Below are 25,880 nucleotides of genomic sequence, written 5' to 3' on the forward strand. Positions count from 1 at the left end.
ACTTCATATAAAACAGCCTAAGCTCATAAAAGAACTAAACAGAAAAAATATGAGAGTTAAAATAATGAAAGTGTTAGGAGAGAGCATAAGTGTAAATCCTAATGACTGTGGATTAGTCATTCGTTTTGTAGCTAGACAATAAAAGCATAAGCAAATGTACATGCGCGCGCGCGCACACACACACACAAGCACACACACGTGCACTTGGCATCCACGTGCACAAGCACTGGGTGGGGTGGGGAGAGGGAGCCATATGAGAAGTAGATAAGTAGTATTGTGAAATTAAATTCTTTGTGCTTCAAAATGTTCCCATTATATTGAAGAGGGATCCGAGGCCATGCCTCGGTGAATAAAGCCCTTATGACACAAACATGAGAGCCTGAGTTTGGGTATCTGGAACCCTTACGGAAAGCTAGGCAAGTATAGTGGCTGCCTCCAATCCCAGCACTAATGAGGCAGAAACAGGATCCCTGGGGCAAGCTGGCCAATTAGACTACTCTAAACTGGCGAGCTGTGCTTCAATAAGGGACCCTACCCCAGTCATTAAAGTGGGAAGTGGTTGAGAAAAACATCTAGCAGTAACTTGAGGCTTCCACATGCACCTCACCCCCACCTTCCATGAGCCCAAAGCAAGCCACGCCAACAAGCACACACACTGAACACGTATGCATATAAAATGAGAGAAAGAAATGAAAGTGATAGCCTAAAAAATCTTTGAGGGAAAAATGTTTGTACATAATATATCTGGTAGGGGTATAGTATCCAAAGCATGTAAATAACTCCCAGAACTCCTAAAAAGGACAAGTCAATCCAGAAATAAACAGCCAAGGAGGAGGAGGAGGCAAGAAAGCTAAAGATGCTTTGTGTAAAGATGCTTGCCACCACACCAGATGACCCAGGTTCCTTCCCAAGATCCACCCAGTGGGAACAGAACACTAATGCTCATAAGATGCCCTTTGACCTCCATACGTGTGCTACATCACACAAGCTCCCACATACATACATGTACACACATGCAAAATAGGTAGGTGGGTGGGTGGGTGGATGGATGGATGGATGGATGGATGGATGGATGGATGGATGAATGAATGAATGTAATATAAAATATTATTTGGAATTTGAAAGAAAATGAAGATAGTTTTAGAAGGAAAAATGATGAGAGTTGTTACAAGAGCTGCATATAAGGGCTGATAAATGAATCCGGGCAGTGGTGGTGCACATCTTTAATCCCAGCACTTAGGAGGCAGAGGCTGCTCAACATAATGAGTTCCAGGTCAGCCAAGGCTGTGGAGAGAGACTCTGTCTCAAAAGCCGAAACCAAAACCAAAACCACCAAACCAAACCAAACCAAACCAAACCAAACCAAACCAAACCAAACCAAAAAGTAAGTGGGGATTGGAGGTCTCTAGCTCACTGGTGTTACAGTGACATCCTGCTTGAGGCTTTGGGCTCAACCCTCATTGTAAACAAACAAACCAAAGGAAACAAAGTGTCAAGATGGCTCAGGCAGAACAAAGCTCTTGCTGCTAAGCTTGAAGACCTAAGTTATGCTTCCCAGGACCTATGTGGTAGACAGAACTGACTCTGACTTACACACACACACACACACACACACACACACACACACACACACACACACAAACACACATGTGCACCCAAAGAAATAAGTAGGGGTAATGTTACAAAAGAGACAGAATGTTTTTTTCCAGTAGTAGAAACATGGTATAGTCTCAGAGTAGTAGAAACATGGTATCATAGTCTCAGATAGAGTAGTAGAAACGTGGTATCATAGTCTCAGATAGAAACCTGGATACCCAGGGAAGAATGAGGAATATTGGAAATGACACTTGGAAATTAGTAAATAAAACTCCTTTTTCTTCATCTTAATTTAATCAAAGAATCACTATACAATGTGATGATTTAGTGAAAAAAATCTAACAGTATTTTTTCAAGTGTACATATGTGCAGATGTAAAACATGTAAAATGGTTTTGAAAGGACAGATTTGCACTTATTTTTCTGCATTGCATGTGAAGTAGCATGGCTTTCTGAATTGTCATACATTAAATGTATATGCTGTAGTCATTTGAGCAACTGCTGGCTAAAATTTCAAGACAATGTAGCCAAGGTGCTATTCCAGCTGTTTAGGTGCGACAAAGAACTAAAAAAATACGCAAGTAACCTGCTTTCAGGATGCTGACACTCATTTCTTAGTACTTGATAGGAAAGACCAGACCAGAGATATTATTGAAGCATAAGGGTTAAAGAGCAAAGGTCACCACCTTTACTAAACTGTCATTTGTAGGATACGGTCTCCTGCAACTGCAAGATCCCAAGGCCTTTCGTTGGCTGAAAAGAAGTCTTGAAATTTTCAAGAGATTGACATATTACAGAATATGTTTGCTGATTGTAACAGATTATATTAGAAATAAAAAAGAAACAGACTGAGACTGGTAGTACACACATTTAATTACAACATTCAGGAGGCAGAAGCAGGCAGAAATCTGTGAGTTCAAGGCTAGACTAGTCTACCTAGCAAGTTCAAAGTCAGCCAAGCTGCATTCCGCTATTCTATCTCAATGAATGAATGAATGAATGCTACTTGGAAAATTCTCATATTTAGAGATTAAACCAATTTTGTATTTACACTAAGCATTAACAACTAAGAAGTAAAACAGGCTAAGCATGCCTGTGATAAGAGTAAATGATGTTGAATACTTGGAAGTATGTGTAACCCAAACCATATCTGGTCACTATTCTGGAAACAACTAAATCTTGCAGCGAGGAATTATGACATGTCGGTGGGTGTAGCTTGTTTGTGAGCTAGAAAGCACAGTGTTATTGGTATGACAATTTCTTCCTGCTTATATCTGGATTCACTGGAATCTCAACAAAAATCCTAATACACATGTCTGTGTGTATGTGTGTGTGTGTGTGTGTGTGTGTGTGGTGTAAGGGAGAGAGAGCGAGAGAGGGAGGTAGGCATGGAGGGAAGGAAAGGGAGGGGGAGGGAGGGAAGAGGGAGAACACTGAGGAATTACTTCTAAACTTCTATGGAAATGCAGAGATCTAGAAATATCTTCAAAAAATTGAAGAAAAAAAACTTAGAGCCCACAGGCCACCACCATTTGAATTGAAGTCCTACTTGAAAATTACAACAACTAAGATAGATAGAGAACTAGAATAGTTGAGGCATTTTTGTAAGTTATTTAATAATGTTCAAATTCCTATAGAGGGCAATAGAGACAGAAGACAGGCTTCACTGGTTATATCATGTAATTTATAAAAAAAAAATTGGTATTATACATAATGGCTGTTCACTTAAAAGGCAGGATTGTGTAAGGATTAAGGGCAAAGGCTTTCTAAATAAGTTTATTTCCCCTTCTGTGACTTATTGTGATTTAATTTATCTCTCCATGGCATTCTTTGCATGTAAATAAACTTAAGATCTTAAGAACTAGATGAATTGCCATGTCTTATGTGCCTGACACACACTAAGCATCTACATATGATTTACTGTTCTTATATCCTTTATTCTTACTTATTTTTAGTTTGTATTCTCTTCCCCAGTTCCTTATTGCTTAGTTACACAGAATTGGCAGGCTCTGGAAGCAGTGCAATCCATCCATCCTTCACAGAGACTGTTGTTCCTACTCTTCTTTCTGTGTAGCTCTTGGGCAACAGTGCATCTGTCTTGCCTGGCTAGCATCAGTTTGCTTTGTGGTTAGCTATGCTGGGACCATACTGATGCATGAGCATGTGGAGCAAGCACTCTTATCACTGAGGTGTTAAGCTCCATTTCCCTTCACTTTGTAGCCTGGGCAACCTTGAACTTGCTCCCTGTCTTGGTCTCTTAAGTACTTATGACCAAAGACCTAGGGCACCTGCTTCTTTAGCGGGAGTATTGAGGCTACCATGTTCTCCCAGGAAGCCTATTCTATCGGCTAAGTTAGGCTCACCTTTCCTCTGTTCTCCCAGCATCTTCTGTGCCCCCTCATTGATGCACAGATCAAGTTGTCCCATGGTTCTCCCACTGCTTCTTTTGCCTTTATTATTGATAGTATTGTTTTATTATTTTATTTTATTTTTTTGAGACGGGGTCTCATAAAATGTATCCCTGGCTGACCCAGAACTCACTATGTAGGCCAGGTTGGCCTCAAACTATAGATCTTATAGATTTGCCTGCTTCTTCTGGGCAGAGAATGTGGGGATTAGAGATATGTGCCACCATGCTCTGCTAGAAATAACCCTTTGAGATTCAATGTTGTCTTAGGGTTTTACTGCTGTGAACAGATACCATGACCAAGGCAAGTCTTATAAAAAACAACATTTAATTGGGGCTGGCTTACAGGTTCAGAGGTTCAGTCCATTATCATCAAGGTGGGAGCATGGCAGTATCCAGGCAGGAATGGTACGGGCAGAGCTGAGAGTTCTACAACTTCATCCAAAGGCTGCTAGTGGAAGACTGACTTCCAGGTAACTAGGGTGAGGATCTTATGACCACACCCACAGTGACACACCTACTCCAACCAGGTCACACTTATTCCAACAAGGCCACACCTCCAAATGTTGCCACTCCCTGGTCCAAGAATATACAGACCATGTCATTCCACTCCCTGGTCCCCATAGACTTGTTCAAACACATGAGTCTATGGGGGTGGGAGGCAATACTTAAACATAGCATAATGCAAAATGCATTTAGTCCAACTTTCAAAGTTCTCATAGTTTATAGCAGTCTTAACAATGTTAAAAGTCCAAAGTTCAAGGTCTTCTGAGATTCATTCAATCACTTAACTGTAATCCTCAAAGAAAGACAGGAAACCAGCTGGGCAAATTCCAAATTCTGCATCTCCATGGCTGATGTTAAAGCGGTCTTCAGATCTCTACTCCATTTTCATCTTTGTTGACTGCAACAAACTGCTTTCTCCTGGGCTGGTTCCACTCCCTGTTAGCAGCTTTCCTTACCGCGTATTCCATGGCTTAACTCTAGAGCCAGATCCACATGGCAGAAGTTACGAGTTCTGCTGCTTGCAAGAACTAGAACATGACCCCCTTGTACTATTACATTGTCACAGGCTTTCTGTTTTCCAACTCCTTCACTGCCTAAGCTTGGCTGTCCTGGATCTTGCTCTGTAGATTGACCTTGAACACAGAGATCAGCATGCCTGTCTCCTGGGATTAAAGGTGTGACCACCATGCCTGGATCTAAATTTAGCTGGGTAAGATCTTGCCCCAAGGTCCTACTCCCAAGGTGGGAGCATGGCAGTATCCAGGCAGGCATGGCACAGGCAGAGCTGAGAGTTCTATGTCTTCATCCAAATCCTTTACTGCCTAAGCTTGGCTGTCCTGGATCTTGCTCTGTAGATTGACCTTGAATGCAGAGATCAGCCTGAGATTAAAGGTGTACCACCATGCCTGGATCTAAATTTAGCTGGGTAGGATCTTGCCCCAAGGTCCCACTACCTTAATCTGTTATCTCCAAGAACACAGGATTTTGCTCCGTTTCACTTCCTGGTGCCCCTTTAATACTCAAACCATATATTTTTATAATTTTCCTTTCTAAGCTTGCTATGCTTGTTCAAACTTCTCTTCACAAGACTTAATCAGAGAACAAAGTCTCTGCTGGCTTTTTTGAAACTTCCTTTGTCAATGCAATAATCCAAGTCTCTTCACCTTAGCCTCAGGTCGACTTTTCAGACATGGGCAAAAAGTAGCTGCATTCTTCACTGAAATATCACAAAAACAGTCTTTATGCCACATTCTGAAATTATTCTCCTTTGAAATCTCTTGGGCCTGGTCAACACAGTTCAAATTACTCCCAGCAACAAAGTCTTCCATATTCCTACTAGGATGACCCATTAAGCCCCATTTAAAGCATTCCACTGCTTTCCAAATCCAAAGTCTCAAAATCCACATTCTTTAAAATAAAAGCATGGTCAGGCCTATCACAGCAATACCCCACTCCTGGTACCAACTTCTGTCTTAGTTAGGGTTTTACTGCTGTGAACAGACACCATGACCAAGACAAGTTTTATAAAAAAAACAACATTTAATTGGGGCTGGCTTACAAGTTCAGAGGTTCAGTCCATTGTCATCCAAAGGCTGCTGGTGGAAGACTTGACTTCCAGGCAACTAGGGTGAGGATCTTATGCCCACACCCACAGTGACACACCTACTCCAACCAGGTCACACCTATTCCAACAAGGCCACACCTCCAAATGGTGCCACTCCCTGGTCCAAGAATATACAAACCATGATAAATGTCCTATCTTGTGTACATATTTGTTTGTGTGTGTTTATATCTCAGTCTCATGCAAGGCATTTAATTAATTCACCCTTGAGAACATGCAGGAAACCAAAAACTTTCCTGTTACTTACTTTTTTTTTTTTTTTTTTTTTTTTTTTTTTGGTCAACTTTGGTTTGCAGATGTTTCTTCTTGGAATTATTCTGCTCCCAGTCCGTGCTTTACTGGTTGGAATAATTTTGCTGCTCGCATGGCCATTTGCTGTCATTTCAACAGCATGCTGTCCTGAAAAGCTGACCCATCCAATAAGCAATTGGAGGAGGTAAGTGGTAATCATGTCCAAATATTACACAAATCAAAACTTTTAAAGTTTCTCCAATGACCAGTTTTTGTGAAGGATATTCATCTTTGGTTCTAAAGAGCCCCTGGGATATGTTTTAACATGAAATGTCTCCAATAGCTTCATGCATTAGAGGCTTTATTGACAGCCAATGGGCTTTTGGGGAGTGACTGTATCTTGAGGGCTGTGCCTGATCAAAGGACTAGTGCCTTTATGGATTCATAATATGATGGCATTATAAGGAGGTGGTGAAAATCGGGGGGGGGTAGCCTAGTTGGAATAATTATGTCAATTACTAGGAGTATGTCCTGGGGAAAGAGGGGGAGAGCCCCTTTGTGCATTTCCTCTCTGTTTCCTGTCCACAATGAGGTGAATAGCTTGTGCCCTGTTCTGGTCTCACTGCTGTGACACTCCATCACTGTCCCATGGTCCCCAGAATGGAATTGTTCATTGTAAACCATCATTCCTAAAGCCACGAGCTAAAACAAATCTTTCTTCTTCTCAAGTTGTGTGTACTGGGCCTTGTGTCACGATGCAGTCAGCATCTGGAACATCATAGCTAGAAAATCACTGGCTTTCTTTTTTGTCTTTCCACGGTATTCACATTTGCTTTTGTTTCCCTGAAGTAATGATCTACAGTAATTTCATTAAGTAGATGGATTATACTATCTTTATTAATTATATTAGTGGTTAGCATTCTCTTTTATTATCACTCAAATAGCATTTTTTCAAATGTTAGTACTGAGGCAAATGGAAATTCTTTTCTAGGATTTCTAGAATTATCTAACTGGGAAGGTTCTAGAGAACAGAATGAGCAAGAACAAATAAAACATACTAGTAGAAGTTCCTAATGTTTGGCAGGATCAGATTATTGCCATCTGTATATAGTGTTTATGGGCCGAATGTGTATTCTGTGGATTCCAATAGGCTGCAAATCTTTACATTTATTTTAGGACGTTGATGAACTCCCAGAACTTTTGTACAGTGCTTGCTCCCTTGCTTTTATTCATATGCATGGATGTATTCTTTTTATACAAACCTCAAATGCAGATATGTCTTCCTAAATCATGAAAGCTACTGTTCTGCAACCTTTATAGAAGTATGCAGTTTGCTTCCAGCTTTTGTTCCAGGGAGCAAATGTGAATATCAAAACCAAAGCTGTTTTGAAGTGGGAAAGCGTTGGCAGTGCCCCGAGAGAGAGCTCGGTCCTTGCAAATCACACTTCTTTGTTTTATAACTCAGGGGTGCACACTATAAAGTAACACTTTATGGCTTGCTCTTCCAGATTCATGATTCTTTCAGATTTTTTCCCCCTTCGGTTTTATAGTTACTGGCTTACAAAAATCTAGGGAAGGAATAGTAAGAATCCAGAACAAAAAAAAAATTAGAAATGTGTTCTTTTCAATATTTTATTGTTTTTGTTTTAGAAACGTTTTACTGCTGTCAATGAAATCCATATCTGTCTCCTCTCATACAAATAATTTTGAAGTTTTTATGTGGCACAAGACTTTTAGCTATGAACGTTTTTTTAAAAAAGTGTGTGTGTGTGTGTGTGTGTGCATGCATGAATGCACACGTGCATGTGTGTACTGTGCCACAGCACATACATGTCTTTCGGAGGACACTTGGGAGTGGGAGTGGATCCTCATGTTTTCCCTCATTTTGAGGCACACTATCTTGTTTCTGCTCTGATACTGCATTCCAGTGCTCAGCAGTTCACTGGCTCACCTCCCATTCCTCCGTAGAAGTGCTCAGCTCACACACGCATACCCTTGTCTCTTCCCTTTACATGGCTCACGGAACTCATACTTAGCCCACCAAGTTTGCACAGCTCTTTCCCTGTGGGTGTTTAAAACACATTTAAATAGCAGTCATTAAGGGGTGTGGCTTCTTGAAATGTATGTATAAAGAAGTAGGAGCACTGTAGTTAAGAAATAAAGTATGGAAACCCAGAAATGTACTTTGTGCTTCTATAGCATCTAGAGCTCCCCTCTAGACTCAAGGTGGAGGTCACCACCTTCCTGTGCCCTCCGAAAAGCACTCTGGATTACTGAGTTTTATTCCTTGTGAGGCCAGCATCACAGAACCTTCCTCTGTGGCTACTAGAAGCTCATTTTTTAAAAAAGTTCTTTTCAGTACCTCATAGGTACTGTATAGTCAGGAGTGTGTTCTGCCTCTGCATCAAAATGCTTAGAAAAAAGGATATCTCTCCTGAAAGTCTGCAGGACAGTGAGCATGGCTTTTATGCCATGGTTCCAGGGAATTTTATAAAAGACTTGAGCAATCAAAGATGTTGCTATTTATAAATGACTGGGGGTGGAGTCTTTCCACCACAATTACTGAGGGATGACTGTATACATTTTATTTTACTTTCCATGAAGAGCTGTATTGTTGTTGTTGTTTAAATAGAGACGTGAACAAATGTCTATTCATTCAGATAGGTCACTGATGACAGACCCAAGGAAATTATTCCATGCAAGTCTAGCTTAGTGAACCAGTGAGTTTAATTGGGATGCTTACAGGAGGGTGCACAAGGAGTTACCTCACAAGCACAGGCAACTTAAGGGAGGCTAGAGCGCCAAAGAATGGGGGCAACCCCCACTTCCACCCCAGCTATTTCTTTTTGCTTATATATCTGGAGGGAAGGATATATAAGGGAGCTACTAGTGAGGCTGCCTCTTACACACAGGGCTTTGCTCTGGTGTCTTGTGAATGCTCTTACCTCGCCACAAGGGTGGGCCCAGTTCTGTCATGTTGGGATACTCAGAACTCTTCTGATTTCAGGATAGTAAGGGTCATCCCATGTCTGGCTGCTCTATAACATATGTTTGTTCATATACTGAGTTGTATCCATTCTGTGTTTAGGAATCTAAATACCTATTTTGATGTCCTATTATTTAAGCTTATCAGGTAAGGGACTGCACCTTATAAGTCCTATATGTCTTTGCACAGCATGATAGTAGTCTTTTAAAAACCATTATTTTGTGAATATATGTATATTTACATGTGCACATATACCACTGCACACATGCAGAGGTTGTAGTTGGCTCTCTCTACTGTGTGGGTCCTAAATATTTAATTCAGGTCATCATTCTTGATGGCAAAGCATTTACTTACCTGCTGAACCGTCTTGCCTGCAGAGATAATTACTTTCAATGATAGAATTTCTGAAAACCTTTTAAAGAAGTAAATAGCAAGCCTTCTACAATTGCTTGTGTATCCAAGTTCAATGGCAGTGCAACTGGACATTTACCCCTGTAGGTATTGGTGATGGCTGCAGGCTGTAGTACTGTAGCCTAGATTTATCTCTAAGGGCTTGTCCTCAGTCATTTCCCCATGAAACGTCTAAAGTGTTTCGGTAGACAGTAGCATCTTCACTATGTACGAGGAATTTATTACCAAGATGACTGCTTTCTGAGGCCAGTACTGATGTTGGTAGTCTTCTTGCGGGCTGTAGTTTGAAGATTCACTTTAATTGTCTCAAGCTTACAGAATAGTGGAGGCATTTCCTATCCATGTGTCTTTAGACAAGTCATTACTCTGTGCCTCGGTTCGCTCATCTTCAAAACGAGGTTAAGGAGAGCTGGCCCAAGGGCTAAGAGTGCTTGCTGCTCTGGTAGAGGACCGGAGATCAGGTCCCACTACCAACATGAGGTAGCTCACAGACTCTTGTAACCCTAGTTCCAATACCCTCTTCTGGCCTCCCTGGTCACCCATATACCTGTGGCAAACACAGAGATACATAGAAATAAAATTAAATTTAAATGTAAATAATGAGGCTACAAGGGCTGGCAAGATGGCTCTTTGGGTCAAGATGCTTGCTACCAAGCTTAACAACCTGAGTTCAATCCCCTAGATTCACATGGTGGAAGGAAAGATCTGACTCCTACATGTTTTCCCCTAACCACAAGATGTGCAATGTAGGATGTACATTCCTACAGACATACACACATATATAGGTAAACATAAGGAGTAAGTTTTTAAAATGAGGATGATATTAATTTGCATTTCACAAGGGTATTCTGAGACTTAAAAAATATTAATATATATGAAACATTTAGAACAGCCTGCCAATTCAGAGGAGTTCTCTGTTCAGCTCCTGTTCAAATTTGCTTTCTGTTGCCGTGATAAACACTGTCCAGCACCAGTGTGGAGAAGAAAGGGTTAAATCATCATCTATTGATTATGGAAGCCAGGCAGGGGAACTCAAGACAGGACCTTGGAGTCAAGGGATCATGAAGGAGCACTGCTAACTGGCTTGCTCCCTAGATTCATGTTCAGTTAGTCATCTTCTCACACAGTTCAGGCCCTGCTGCCACAGTGGACTGGGCTGGGCCCTCAGCATCAATCAGTAGTAAAGAAAGTAACCCACAGGCATCCACGCCCACAGGGCATCTGATGGAGGCAACTCCTCGGCTGAGGTTGCCTCCTTCTACACGTGTCAGGTTGACAGCTGCAGATAATTCCGACAGCTCCCACTTGCCACAGCTCGTCTATGAAGATGAGGTTCTCTCATCTGATTCTGCTTCCCTACTGTGCTTTAGAGGAAAGCAAAGCTAAAAACATCTTTTCCATCATTGCTTTCAAAGGAAGATCACTCGGCCCGCTTTGACATTTCTGGCGCGTGCCATGTTCTTCTCCATGGGGTTTACGGTTACCGTGAAAGGAAAGGTTGCAAGCCCTCTGGAAGCGCCCATTTTTGTCGTCGCTCCTCATTCCACGTTCTTCGACGGAATTGCCTGTGTAGTAGCTGGGCTGCCTTCGCTGGTATCACGGAATGAGAATGCACAGACCCCTCTGGTTGGCAGTAAGTATCAGAAGGGCAACAGCTAAAGTATTATCGTGTGAGAACATTAAGATGAAAGAATCATATATAGGCATTTCCAATATGCTTATTACTTTAATTCCTGGGGATTAAACTCATGGTCTTGTACATGCAGGACAATGATCTAACACCGAATGATATCTCCAGCCAGTTAAAAATAAAACTTTAAAATATTTTAAACATTTTCCTTTTTTTTAAATGAGCTACTCTATGTAAAGAATGAGGTTTTTTTCCCACCCTTATCTTTCGCTTTTGGGCTTTCAGGAGACTTTGCTTTATCTCTGCATGGTCATATCTTTGTGTTGCTATGCGTCATGAGAAAAATCAGATTTCAAAGATGCTTATTTTTTAAAAAGAGTCTGGGAGGAAAAAAAAAAAAACAAACCAACCAACCACCAGTCACATGCTATTTCATGAACTTCTCTTTATGGTTTTAGGCTGATAGATGTGCTAAATATTTCCTCCTAGCTCTGCTTTCTAAATTATTGTGCCCCTACGGTTCCCTGGGGGACATTTGTGTAAGTCTTTGAAAATTACGAGGTGGAACAATGAGTGCTTCCTGCCATAAAAAATAACGAAGCGAGTGAAGTGTTTTTCCTGCCAGATGCTTCCATCTCTCCCAGAGGACTCAGTCTCCAAGTAACTGCTCCTGGTTGTTCCAAGGTTACGGCACACACCAAGCCGTGAGTTAATGGGTGTAAAAGTCCCCGGATGCTGCCTCCCTGTCCAGGAGAAAGAAAAGAAAGAATAGGAATCCTTGTAGCTTTGTCAATGAATGAATGAAGATGCTTACCCCCCGCCCCCCAACACACACACCTTCACTGTTCACTTTACTGTGCTTTGTGTACCATGGCTTGTTCCCAAACATTTCCTTTGCAAAGCACTGGAAGACTGTTTTCGTGTGATTGGAGGCGACCTGTTCCAAGGATTTTAGTAGAATCTATCATATTCTTCCTCAACTCGTGTACATGATCTGAAATCAAACAGGATAGTTTTGAAGCTTTGATTGACAGCGTAACATCCATTAAGGAAGAAGATATTTGCTCTTCCCTCCATTCCCCGCCCCACCCTCCACTCTTTCCACTAACTCCTGTAGAATCAATGAAATAATACCCATCTCTGCATTTGAAATTAGAGTCTCACTAGAAAACTTTGAATCTGGTTTTTTAAAAAGATTCTACTTTTAGATTTGCTAGCATTTTCATGCTAATGCCATGGTGGCTTTAAAAAAAAAAGTGACCTTTTGTCTTCAAGGACTGTTACGGGCTTTGCAGCCAGTTTTGGTATCCCGTGTTGACCCTGACTCCCGAAAAAACACAATCAATGAAATCAAAAAGCGAGCGACATCAGGTGGAGAATGGCCCCAGGTAAGAGGCAGGAGCTGGTCATCCATATATATTGAGGACTTGGATGTTGTCTGTAGATGTTCTCATCTGGGTCCTCGGAGAGCAAGATCTCCGTGCCGCATGTCTGTAGCATGATAGATGCAGAGTAAAACCAGTTAGTGTGACATCCCCACATGTTCCGCCCCCTTTATCTGTCAGATGTTTCCTTTGAGTCATAAAACAAACAAACAAACAAACAAAAGGATTCTCTAACGCTGACTTTAATTCCTGTTAAATACAATGAATACTTTACATAATTTAACTCACTTGACTGAAAATATTCAAAGCGTACATTTTTTTTCTGAATTATATTTAAGTAGAGCTTTCCATTCAAGGGCATATCGAAATAGCCTGTACAAACATGTTATACTTCACCATCTCCTAGCTTCTTTCCCTGAGGTGCCCTTTTGGGGTTAAAGGAGGGTATGACGTACCATATAAAACAGGATTGAATCCAACGAACACCCTCTATTTTTGCCCTCATGAAAACAAGATCACTAGCAGACAGATGCTATAGCAGGCAGCCCTGCTATGGTAACACATAGATGTTCAAGGACACCCACCCTGGGAACTTGAGAAACCTAGGCCTAGGAGGACTGGCTTTAAAAATGGCTGAGGAGTCCTTTGGAAAAGTTAGATTTTTCTCTTTGGATCCAAGAAATATGTATATGTTCTAGGATTAGTAGGCGAGAGATAACAAGGAGGCAGATTTCAGCTCGTTTTTCTCACATTGCAGAGCTTTTCCTCAGTCCAGGGGTAACGTGGTCTGGTGTGGTATCCTTCTCTAGCTCTGACTGACAGCCACGGGATGGGAGGAGGCTGTGGAAATAGTTCAAACCTTGGAGCTGCTAGGCTGCTTTGAGTGCTCCTTCCTCTCTGAGATTTCTCTGACTCGCTTTGTGAGCAGTCCTTGTTAATGGGCTCTTTGTGGATTCACACCAAGTACAACTGCTGGCCGTTGTGTCTGATTATCACAGGAAACCCATTTTATTAATTAGGGGATGGAATTATGCCACTCATTTATTCCTGTTTTGTAGTTTGAGCCAGTGTTTCCCCTCTCTAATTATGACAGATCGGATAGTTACTGACTGCTTTGAGGACAGGGATTTGATTTGATTTTCTATCCTTAGAACTTAACTCTTGACTACATTTTAAAAGTCTGTGCCGTAACGAATGGAGATGTCCCCAGTGTTTGTCCCCAGTCTCTCTCAGAGAAAAGATCAGGTTGCACAGTAACAGCTAAAATGTTTCCCCAGGAGAAACAGAGCCAGCCATGACAGTGTACGTCACGTGATAACTAAGGCAACTGAGCAGGAGGCACCACAGATGCCCTCGGTTCTCAAGGCATCCCTGAACTATATATTGGGAGTAAAGAGCATCTAATGAGAAAGCTGTGACAAGATTTATTTTGGTTGAGGATGCTACCTTTCTTTATGTCTTCTTTCCAATTTATTTAGATCATTAATAAAAGCATTGAGAAACGTACAAGAAACGTGCGGACAGCATATTCTAGAAACTAAGAATACTATTTATTCAAAGCCTTTATCTTTTTGTAATTATCATACTGGTCAAACCTCACTTTTTTAAAAAATAAAGCTACACTTCTTTTAAAGGAGTGTGTGGAACAAGCTGAGTCCAGCTTTTATTCGAATCAAGAGTCAGACTCTTGCCTCATTTTTATTTTTTTGAAGCATTAGCAGTGTTTGTGAAGTCATAGGAGAATAATGAGGTGATCTATTAATTAGACTGAAATATTAAATTTATTCCTTTTCTCCCAAGATACTAGTTTTCCCAGAAGGTACTTGTACTAATCGCTCCTGTTTGATTACTTTTAAACCAGGTGAGATAAATTAAATTATGTATTGTAACAATATAGTATGGGAGATTTCTCGAATGACTCCATTGTAAAGCACAATATAATTCATTTGCTCCTGGCTTGTCTTTTCTGATAAAATCTTTCTGATGCTGTGATTCCACAGAACGTATGCCAATTTACTTCTTTGCTCTCCTTTTTGATGTAGCCTTTCCCTTTTAGGGGAGTATGTGGTTTGTGTGTATGTGTGTGTGTGTGTGTGTGTGTGTGTGTGTGTGTGTGTGTGTGTGTGTGTGTGTGTGAGTGTGTGTGTGCACATGTGCATTCGTCTGCCTATGTATATCTACGTATGTGTTTGTGTCTGTGTGTCTGTGTTTGTCCGCTTGTGTGAATCTATGTATGTGTCTATATGTGTGTGTCTGTTTGTGCCTCTGTGTATATGTCTATGTGTATATCTGTGTGTCTGTGTCATCTGTGTGTATCTGTGTGTGCGCATGCTCAGAAGTCACTGACTTCTTTTTCCTCCAAGGACCTTCATAGATATCTGGGGTCTTCTGTCGAGAAGTAGACAGCCTACCTTAATATCATTCATGCTTTTACATGCCTTCCAAAGTTCACTTTTTTTTTTCCAATGCTAGGAAGGCAGCCATGAATGCACCTTTCATTTTAACGTGGAACACTTCAGGCCCCTTTTTGGCTGCTAGTGTGCTTTGCACAAAGACTTGGCTTGCTTCAGGCCAGTGTGGCAGCTTTGCTCCTTCTGCTTATTTGTTTGCCTCAACTTTTGTCCTTACCTTTTTTTTTTTTTTTTTTTAATATTGGATAGTATGTATTTAGGACATGAAAACCATCCCCAAAATAAAAATAAATAAATGGTGAAATTATATGTTTCAAAATAAATGTCGTTTTCTTTACCAAAGAAAACAGTGAATAAATATGTGTGTAAGTGGGTGAGGCACAGCATTTGATGTTTGCTTACGTCTTACTTTGAATAACTCGTGATTAATAACTTACTTGTAATAACTTGTAAATACTTCATCTTGGCCTCTATTTTGTGTACTCTCAAGCAATCAGTGTATTTATACTATTTGATTATTATATACCTCTTGTTCATATACAAACCTTGTTATACAATTTCCATGTGGTTCTAGGAGCCTTCATCCCAGGAGTTCCAGTGCAGCCCGTCCTCCTCAGATACCCAAACAAGTTGGTAAGGGAAGGAATTCTGTATTCCAAATAGCTCATTTTCTAGGACTCTTAAAAATCTCATTGATAAAAGGCTAAATGGGGAAAGCAATTGGGCAGATTAATGCCATCTGTTGCCGGCATTTTAAAATGTGATACCAGTACTAGACACCATTCTGTATATCTTAGCTTCAGGAAGGCGTTACGTAGTTCCTATTCTGCCATCTCTGGGATGGACAGGGGAGCCTCAGACTTAGGCTCTGTTTAGACTGGACAGTAGAAATGTATGATTCTCATAGAGATGACAAGGAGACCTTTCCAGATACAGAGGTGACTGGTGGTAGCAAGGCCGGAGGCAGAGTATAACCTTGGGGGAGGCAGTAAGCACAGGTGGAGCATCTACTGGCTGAATGAGCATTGGCAAGTGGTGTGGAAACTGTCCTAGAGAACTCCACATCTTCTCTAGAGTCCAAGGCTGCCCCAGGAAGCAGTGTCTTCTTGTGCGTCATCTGGTCCCACTGTTATCCTCCACACATTAACTATGCTGCCCTCTCCAGACACTGGGCTTCATGCCTTACCAGAGGGTAATCAAAGGAGGGTGTAACTGTTACTCATACTAGGAAAGATTATGATCTCTACACCTGCTCAGATTTCTTTTTAATGACTAGCTTCACAACTTGAATATCTGCGGTAAAAAAGGAATTAAAATCTATCAAACTTCTACTCAGGCCTCTGTCTGTATATTTAAATCTTCACATATTAAAATTACTGCATTGTGTACTGCTTTGGCTATTTTCTTCCAAATAATCATTTTTGATAAATGATAAATTATATATACTACATGCACATTACTTTCCCAGATATGCTTGTTTGGGAAAAAAAATAAATGAACATGTACAATATTTTAAATTCAGAACCAGTTGTTCCATAAAAATATACAGGGGTGGGAAGTGATCTCTGTGCAGCTGTATAGTCAGTGTGATTAATGAGTTTTTACATCAATTCATGTTATTTAATAGTTACAAGCTTATTTTAGTCTTTAATATGTTGCTTTTTACTCTAGAAAAAGTCTACACGAGTCCTAATACTAAACAAAGATTAATTTTACTAGGTTGTTTGTATTGTTTGTTTTTTGAGACTAGGCCTCATATAGCTTCTGTTGGCCTTAAACTCATGGTATGGCTAAAACTGGGCTTGAACTCCTGATCTCTTGCCTCCATCTCTCATCTGCTGAGATTACAGGTATCCCTACCCGTCTAGACTAACGGTCTGACTACTTCTCTTTTAGGATACTGTGACCTGGACCTGGCAAGGCTATACATTGTAAGTCACTTACGTAGTTTAATACGTCATCCAAGCTATCTTAATGAAGAAAAGAAATAGAATTTATTCCTTCTTCAAAAGCAAAATCTTCAATCAGTCTTGAGTCTTTTTTAACCGTATCTCTGGGGACAGTATTACCTTCTTGTCCACTAAATGCCTGGTGAGATTAATGTCCATTAAACACCATTTTCAGAATACTGGTAATCTGTCAGTTTGTAAGGAACACTCCAGGGCCCTGGCTTGCATTGTGCTTAGCTTGGATCTTGGGGCTTCATTCCCACTGTAGGTTTCGAATCATGTAGTCTGTCTGATCAGACTTTAAAAGGCTGGTTTAAGCAGTTCACTTGAGTTTCGGGACCTGAAACTTCTGTGGTATGTCTGTGTTAAGGAAGTGGCTACCCAGGACTTCAGTTCCACGGTGATAGATCTTGAAAGCACAGTGGTCAGCGGTTTCTGGAGCTCTTAGAGAGACGAGGGACGTCTGCACCATCGAACAAGCTGAATCGAAACAGGCCTTTTATGAAAACAGGGCACGCAGAATGCAGCTTTCTTCCAAGATCTTTTGATTGGCTCCCGCTAGAAAAGTTCCAGCCTCCTTAAATTTCAGCAAGACCCATATGCAAATCTGGATTTGAAAAATCTTCCATAGGGCCTTACCCAGGTTTTGACAGTGTTAACAAGGGAGCTCAAATAACAGTGGAGATCTTTTAGAGGATGCAACCAATTCATTCTAGCATCCTCTGGCTTCTCTATGTAGCGTTTACACAATCTCTTGCGCTTTGGAAGTCTGGGAGAAAAGGTAGTATATACGCCTCCCTTTGTGTGTGCATGCAGAAATTTCTCCGAGAGAATAAATTTGAATTAGGAAAGGTAACTCATGGGACACTTAAATGAAAGTGATCATAGAGAACACGTATGTTCCTTTGGGAGCTGCAGTGTTCAGTCCTTGTAGGTGAAGTTAAACAGGCAATGTTAGAAACAAAGAACAGGATGACAAAGGGGCTGTAGGCAATGTGTTATGTTCAATTTTTTTTTTTTAAGGAATCAATTGACCCCTCAGACTAGCTGCATGTTTCATGTTGCTACTAATGTTGAATTCCAAGTTTTGTTTTGTTTTGTTTTTTTAACTTTCACGCAACAAAAAATGAGAGACAAGTAGTATTTGATCATCTCAGAAGCATAGTGTCTGCAATTTCAGTGGATACCGATTTCTATCTTCTAAGGTATCCATTGGGCACTTCCTGGCTAGGTGTCCTGTGGAGAGCGTGGCTTTGAGCTTGCTGATCTGTATGGCTTTGTTACACAGCAGTCTGGGTGGTTGCGAAGGTCAAATAGAAGAAAGCTTTCTGGAAGCTGAGGTAGGGGAAGGACACAGAGGAGCTTCAGAGTACAGCCTTCCACTCTGGGGAGTGTGGGATAAAGGGAAAAATGAAATCAGAAAGCAAATTTTGGAGAGGAAAAAAGATGTTTCATGTCAAAGATGCCTCGTGACTTAGACGGAGACACAAAATCTTTCAAAGGCACCAAGTTTGTTTTGTGCAAATGCACATGGCCCTTGCCTATGCAAGTCCCATTGCCACCTGTCTTCTGGCCCACTGAGTGCTTCTGCTAGCGCAGTGCCTATTACTCGCAAATCTATAGTCTCAGTTGCTGTTTCACCAAAACAGAGATATTTCACTGGGGCAGGTACCTCAAGGGAGAAGGGACATGGAGGAGTAAGCTTAGAAGAGACAGAGCTGTGGAAGGTGATTTTCTAAGAAGTGTAGTGTGAACAAGGCATGCTTAGTGAGCTGTTGTGTTCAACCTTTATACTTTAAAAAATAAATATCTACCTGTCCAAATACTTGATCCCAGGGCCCTATGTGAATGGTTGAAAATAGTTCACTTGGGCTGGAGAGATGGCTCAGTGCTTAAGATCACTGGCTGTTCTTGCAGAGGGACCCAAGTACCCACAGGACATCTCACAATCAAGCCGCAGCTCCAATTTCAGGGCATTCGGTGACCTCTTCTGGTTTCTGTGGATGCTGTACATACCTTGTGCACAGGCATACATGCAGTCAAAACACTCAAAACACATAGGAATTTTTTTCTTTTTTCTTTCTTTCTCTCTCTTTCTCTCTCTCTCTCTCTCTTTCTTTCTTTCTTTCTTTTTCTTTTTTTGTTTTTTTTGAGACAGGGTTTCTCTGTGTAGCCCAGGTTGTCCTGGAACTCACTCTGTAGACCAGGCTGGCTTCAAACTCAGAAACCCGCCTGCCTCTACCTCCCAATTGCTGGGATTAAAGGCGTGAGCCACCACTGCCCGGCAGAAAAATTTTAAGATAGTTCACTTGACAGTGATTAAGATGGGTTGGTGTGTCTTGGAGCTTATATGTCGTAAAAAGTCTTCCTTTTTTTTTTTTTCCTGAGAGGCTTAAAAACAATCACAGTTTAAAACCATAATTAACTCTAACAAATCCTAAACCTAACTCCTCAATTCCTTTTAATAATTTAAAAATTTAATAAACTATGAAGTTTATTACATTTGTTATTAGGCTATTTCTCATGCATTCTGGGTATTTTATTCCTCATCCTCTTCTCTCCTTCCCACCACCCCACCAACTTGTCTTTCTTCCGACAAGCCTCCTTTCCTACATTCAAGTCCTTTTGTTTCTTTTGTGAACTCACTAGATTTACCCAGAGCTGTCTGTGTGACCTCGGGTTTATCCATTGGGGGTGAAGGCACTGAGTGCCCCTTCCCTCCAGGTGGAGCCAGTATTCCTTGGTGATATCCCTAACTTAAGTAAGTCTCAGTTCCAACAGTTCCAATAATTTTTACAGATAAGTCATTCTTTAATTTCTTAATAGCACACACACACACACACACACACACACACACACACACACACACATAAATGAAAGCTTGACTGGTTGCTTTCTTAAACATATGGTCTAATCCACTGTGCCTGAGTTCTGGGTCAATTGTTGGAAGAGGCTAAACTGAAAATCCTACAGAAATCTAGCTTAGAGTCTAAGTTCGTCTTGAAAAGCCATGAGGCATGACATTTGTCTCAAAAACTGACTCTGATGGGTGGGTCAGCCACTTGCAGAATCCCTCTGTCTAGAATTACAGTGATATTCCAAAGTTTTCAGGAAATTTCTCCATAGTTCAAGCTTTCGTAATTACTTGGGTGGCTTTGATAAAATTGGTATTTTTAAGGGAAACCCCACTGACTTTTTAAAAGTTGTTACCTGAAGAATTTAGAAATATGATATTCTACTTAGGAGTTTTTCTGTAAACATATTTGTATATCTTTAAATTTTTATTTTTAAAGATGTATTTTATTTTATTATATGAATGCACTGTAGCTGTCTTCAGACACACCAGAAGAGGGCATCAGATCCCATTATAGATGGTTGTGAGCCACCATGTGGTTGCTGGGGATTGAACTCAGGACCTCTGGAAGAGCAACCAGTGCTCTTAACCATTGAGCCCTGTCTCCCATGCATATTTGTGTTTCTGGTAGTAGACTTTGGGTACTTTCTATAGAGACTTAGGCCTGTGAGTGTGCTATCAGGGCAAGTGTACATTTGAGGTTTGATCTATTTGAGCTGTAGCTCACACTCACTAATACAACATAGTGACTGCATTTGGTGATTTCGTTTTTCAATCACAAGTGTAGTTGTCTAACCCAGAGAGGATTCATGGCTTGAAAGTAACATATCTAAATCCAAAATATATATGTAGCGTGACGTGGGAGTTCCCATGTGTGAAGAATACGCTGTACTTGTATTGCTGTGCAAGAGAGAATAGGCTTCTCTCCTCTTTTTCAGCCTCCAGCTGTGTGTGCTCACTTTCTGTCAACTCTTCACGAAGGTGGAGATTGAGGTAAGCCGTTCAGATGCAGCCTCCGGGCTTAAGATGATGTAGCCTCTGCTCTGACCCTGAATCCTAGCTTAGAGGCTGCAGTCCAGCACCTTTCAAATTACCCGCCCAGTCTTACAGATTCGGTTTGTAAGAGATTTAGCTCCTGGAATCCAGCCAGCAAGCACATGTAACTTCTGAGACCCCCCAACATGCTAATCACTCAGGCAGGTAAAATGTGCCTCCCCTCTCCCACCCTTGTCCATTTTAATGCTGGCCCATGCCTAGTTTAATGTCCCACACCCAACCGAAAGAGCAGTGCTAGCTGGCCGAGCCAGCTTCCTCGAAGACGAGTTGTATGAAAGCTGAGAGGTAATACTTGGGATGTAGACAAGAGAAACCAGCTTCAGATGCTCGCACAGCCTGCTTTTGCATCTGTGAACCTCTAGGGAGTTTTGTGTGGCTCCTGTCCTCATTCACAGGACAGACTTTGAGTTTCAGGAGCAGATGAAGAATGGGTAGATGACTAGAACCTTTTCAAACTTTGGACCCAAATATGAAGACCCTAAGAGTTGGTTCTAGATAGCAAGTGAGGCCCTCAAGTCTGGCATCTGAGACTCTAGCCTGGATATGTGCCAGTTGTACCTGTGGGTCAGGCAGTGGAAGTAGGGGCTGGAGAGATAGCACAGAGGTTCAGAGCACTGGCTGCTCTTCCAGAGGATCGGGGTGTGATTCCCAGCACCCACATGGCAACTCACAGTTTCAGGTTATTCACTGCCCTCTTCTGACCTCTGCAAGCACTGCAATGGTAGTACCAGTATACATGCAGGCAGAAACACTCAAACACATAAAGTAAAAATAAATAACATTATTCCTAAAAAGAAGAAAGAAAATGTTACACTTTTATATACTACAGAATTCTGAGTGGAGGCTTGTGCTCTAAGTGGCAGGACTGTGACATTTAAAATACTATTTTCCCTTGCTGGATAACTTAATTGTTTAACTATTCATAGGTATGTACCAATCCCAAGTGATACACAGGAATGGATTAGATTTCAGAGTGAGTTTAAGCTTTAGTGAACTCTTTGGAGATGTGTGTGCTATCCGAGTACTTTGAAGATACCTTTTTATGAGTGTCACTGTGTACCTAACCACTTTTAAAGCATCTGTCAGCATAGTCATAAAATGGAGCAGAGCACTTACTCTTGGGATAATCCTAGTTGCTTCTGTGGAGGGAAAGAGCTAATCTATATCCCACAACATTCAGCAAACATTAGGGCAAATACAGTGAACTAGGGGTCTTTTCAGAACCTTTGAGGTTAGAACACAAAACTCTGTGCACAGAGGACACTTGGGGCAAGTTCACACTATTGTCCCTAAATGCCCTGAGCACTGCTCTCTCTTCTTTAGTAACTGTTTATGTGGTCTAGCTCTAGTTTCTTTTTCTAAAAAAGAAACCAACCAACCTATACTTAAAACAACCTTGTTATCACCTCTGCAGACTTGGAAAGCTATAACACACACACACACACACACACACACACACACACACACACACCATACATACACCACACACTATGCATACTCACATCACATACCACCACAAACATACACCATACACAACCCCCCCCACACATATACCATACATACACCACACACTATGCATACTCACATCACACACCACCACATACGTACACCATACACAAACCACACACACAGACACACACACACACACACACACAACACACACACACATATCCCACACACACACACACACACATATATACACACACACACCACACACACACACACACACACACACACAGACACACACACATACACCACACACACACAATATACACCACACACACAATATATACTACACACACCCCACCATCAGTTACCCTTCCCCCTAAGTTGATCATTCTCTAGTTAAGAGGCAGCTGCAGGTGTGGGGTGCACACAGCCCCGGACTTTCCTGCCTTGCATCCATGTCGGTGATGAAAGTGCATTACATCAGGGTCCATAAGTTCCCCATCCTGTCCTCTGACTGCTCTTGCCACATTTCCTTTCCGTGTCAGGAAAAAGCAAGAAAGAAGTTACAGTATTTGCATTCCCCCTCTGGCAAAGGAATGAATGTATTCTTTGTCCCACAACTTCACAAAGTGATGACCAGCCTTGTTGAACGTAGTTGAATCAGTAGGGCATTGAGCTGATATATTTGGATTGTGGTGCAAAACTGGAATTTATTGACTTTTAGTTTAGTATTCTTCGTTTTGTTCTATTTATTTTGGATTTACAGTTCTTTCTCCCATGGAGCTCATGACTGCTTTACTCATTTTCTTTTCTTTTATGGTACTGGGAATTTCATGCAGGGTTTCACACAAGCTAGACAAAGGTTATACCACGGAATGACATATATCTCCAGCATTTTTTTCTTTTTCCTATTTTAAGAAAGAATATTGCTAAGCTGCCCAGATGGGCCTCAAACTTGAAACTCTCCTGCCTCTGAGTAGCTAAGATTAAAGATGTATACCACCATGCCTGGGTCTAGTAGCTACATGATATTTGAATATTTTAGTTCTCCACTGTTTGACTATATCTCAGAAGTGCAGCCCAGCAGCCTTTCAGGCAGTATGTGTGGCCACGCCCTAGCACTGACTAATAATCTGGGCCTTGCTGCTGAGACTCAGGCTTCTATGTAACTTCAGTGGCAGAGCTGAGCTGTCCCACAGCAAGCTTGTTGGTCATTTGTCTCTGGAATTGCAGGTATCGAGGTGAGCAACTCTCTCTTTCTCTCTCTCTTTTTTTAAGTGATGGAAATCTTTATTTCTGATTCCAAGTCATTGTTATAAGCATGCTATTAAAACACCTTCAGCCTTGAATAAACCTAAGCCAAGGCTTACCACTCAAAAATATGGTATTAGGTTTACACTTTTAAAAGTGAACTTGGGTGAATAGTGACGATGATGATTGTATATTATATAACATTCTTATGTCTTCAAAAAATCGATTGCTTAGGGGAAGTTCAAATGCAGTCAGATATAACAGCCGATATATTCTCAGAAATGCATTTTTATAAACATTATAGACTGTACTTGTACAAATTTAGACAAAAAAAAAAAAGGCTTCTCCACGCATAGGCTTTCTAGGTTATGTGGTAGAGCCTGTTGCTTCTCGACTGCAAACCTGCTCAGCATCTTACTATTTTAAATACTGTAGGTAGTTATGATACAACGATAAATACATATACATTTAAAAACATGTCTAAACATCTCCATTGCAATCTCATGGGATCATCCTTATATACTTGGTCCATTGCTGAACACAGTGTTTTGCTGCACGCATCCGTATGTTTGAATAATTTACTTAAATATCCAAAGACCTTAAAATTATTTATAATTTTGAATCTAAAACAGGCCTTTTAGAAAAACCCCAATTTTACATCCTCACATAAATATACACCAGCCACAGGTATACTTGTCCAGGCAAAGCAACTTTGTTCTGGAACTTGACAAAATTCTGAAACTTCTGAGTATTAGTAGATATATGAGCGTTATAAAACGCATCATATTTTTCCTACTACTACCTGCCTCTATGTGAAGGTAAAATTACTTCAGCCTCTCTACATCTGTGTTCTCACCGGCGACTGAGGATAATAACACCTTTTTATGGGGTTGTGAAATTTAATAAGGCTACTTATGTGGTAAGCGTTCATTAAGCATTCACTTTTACATCCTACCTCATCTGGCAGTGTTCTTTCCCTGGGAAGGAAGCACCAGCGGATGCTGAGAGCAGTCTTTGCCCTTTTCCAAAAGGAATCATAAGAGCTACATCTGTCACACTTATTAGCGTTGACCTAACAGTGGCTTTGCTTTCTAAAAAAAAAAAAAGAAAAGGAAGATGGTCATAGTGCCAGCAGTTAGCCATCTTCCCCTTCTTAGTCAGCAGTTGGTAAGATGCGCTCGGTGTGGTTACGAAACAATGAGCGTTAAACTAGTTTTACAGGTGTTCGGTGTCAGTGGCAGGCGAGGTCTTGGCTATTGGATAAACGTGGGTAATACATCGAGGAGTTTTCTCTGAATCTTGTGTATGGTTTAAGGCTTCAGAAGACATGGGGTCCATAAAAAACACAGCACAAAGCTGCAAAACAGGACAGCACGTCTTCAACAGGCACAGGCTGTAAGACACAGTACAGCGTGGTGCGAACCAGAGAATATTTAGGCAGAGAGGGGAGCAGGAGCTTTCGTGCCAGAGGCAGGTTCAGCTGAGCAGGGGATGAGTTCCCGCAGCTGCCTGCCCGTTTTCTGGAGTTCAACATGTCATTGACTTAAAAAAAAAGTATATGGCAGTTTAAAAATCTTATTCCCTTATATTGTTTTGTTAGAAATTTAATAAACACTGTTTTTTTTTAAACCTCCTGTTTCTTCTTTGAATTTCATACTATGCAAGTGTAATAAATTTTACTATGTTAGGGCAGAAGGAAGTTTCAGTAACTGATTTGCAGTTTGCTGCTCTAGATTAAGTGATGTGGAGACCTCTGGTGGCTTGGTTGGTTTTTCCACCGTAAGAGTTAGATGTTCAGTAGAGACTTCTGATCAGAAAGAATCTTAGGAGTTTATGGGAGTCTAAGTTGCTCATTTGGCAGAAGGACCTGAAGCCGGAAAGGCTAAATGCCTCTCCCTGACTCACACTACAGAGCTATTCTCCAACACACTGTTGCTTCCTTGTAAAGTTAATAAGATAAGCATGTAGTATAAAATGGCCCATAACACATTGCTCTGCAAGCCCTTTACTTTTATCTTTGAAATGCCTCTTGTATCCCATCATGCTCTGCATCCTTATTCCTCCCATTCAGTGTCCCAAGGTCTTCCCTGGGGCCATTACAGCATCCTCCAGGCCCTTATTTCTCTCCTCCCAGTGT

The 25,880-nt window shown here is 41.1% G+C and overlaps 1 protein-coding gene across 7 annotated transcripts in view; it reads left to right on the top strand.

Annotated features, from left to right (window-relative positions):
• Lpcat2 (lysophosphatidylcholine acyltransferase 2) overlaps positions 1-25,880 on the top strand; it is a 63,967-nt gene that overhangs the window by 3,162 nt on the left and 34,925 nt on the right. For 3 of the 7 annotated variants that reach the window (XR_003947292.1, XR_001778442.2, NM_173014.2), the window contains exons 2-8: positions 6,427-6,566; positions 11,174-11,391; positions 12,664-12,776; positions 14,574-14,634; positions 15,759-15,817; positions 17,081-17,115; positions 20,926-20,980. Coding sequence is in view for 4 of the 7 variants with exons in the window: in NM_173014.2 (NP_766602.1) it covers positions 6,427-6,566; positions 11,174-11,391; positions 12,664-12,776; positions 14,574-14,634; positions 15,759-15,817; positions 17,081-17,115; positions 20,926-20,980 (681 nt within the window). In the remaining 3 variants the exon portion in view is untranslated. The remainder of the gene's footprint in view (positions 1-6,426; positions 6,567-11,173; positions 11,392-12,663; positions 12,777-14,573; positions 14,635-15,758; positions 15,818-17,080; positions 17,116-20,925; positions 20,981-25,880) is intronic. The other 4 variants (XR_003947293.1, NM_001357375.1, XM_006531051.3 and 1 more) reach the window with 3 other exon arrangements.

Source organism: Mus musculus, chromosome 8 (genome assembly GCF_000001635.26).
Source record: "Mus musculus strain C57BL/6J chromosome 8, GRCm38.p6 C57BL/6J".
Taxonomy (NCBI): domain Eukaryota; kingdom Metazoa; phylum Chordata; class Mammalia; order Rodentia; family Muridae; genus Mus; species Mus musculus.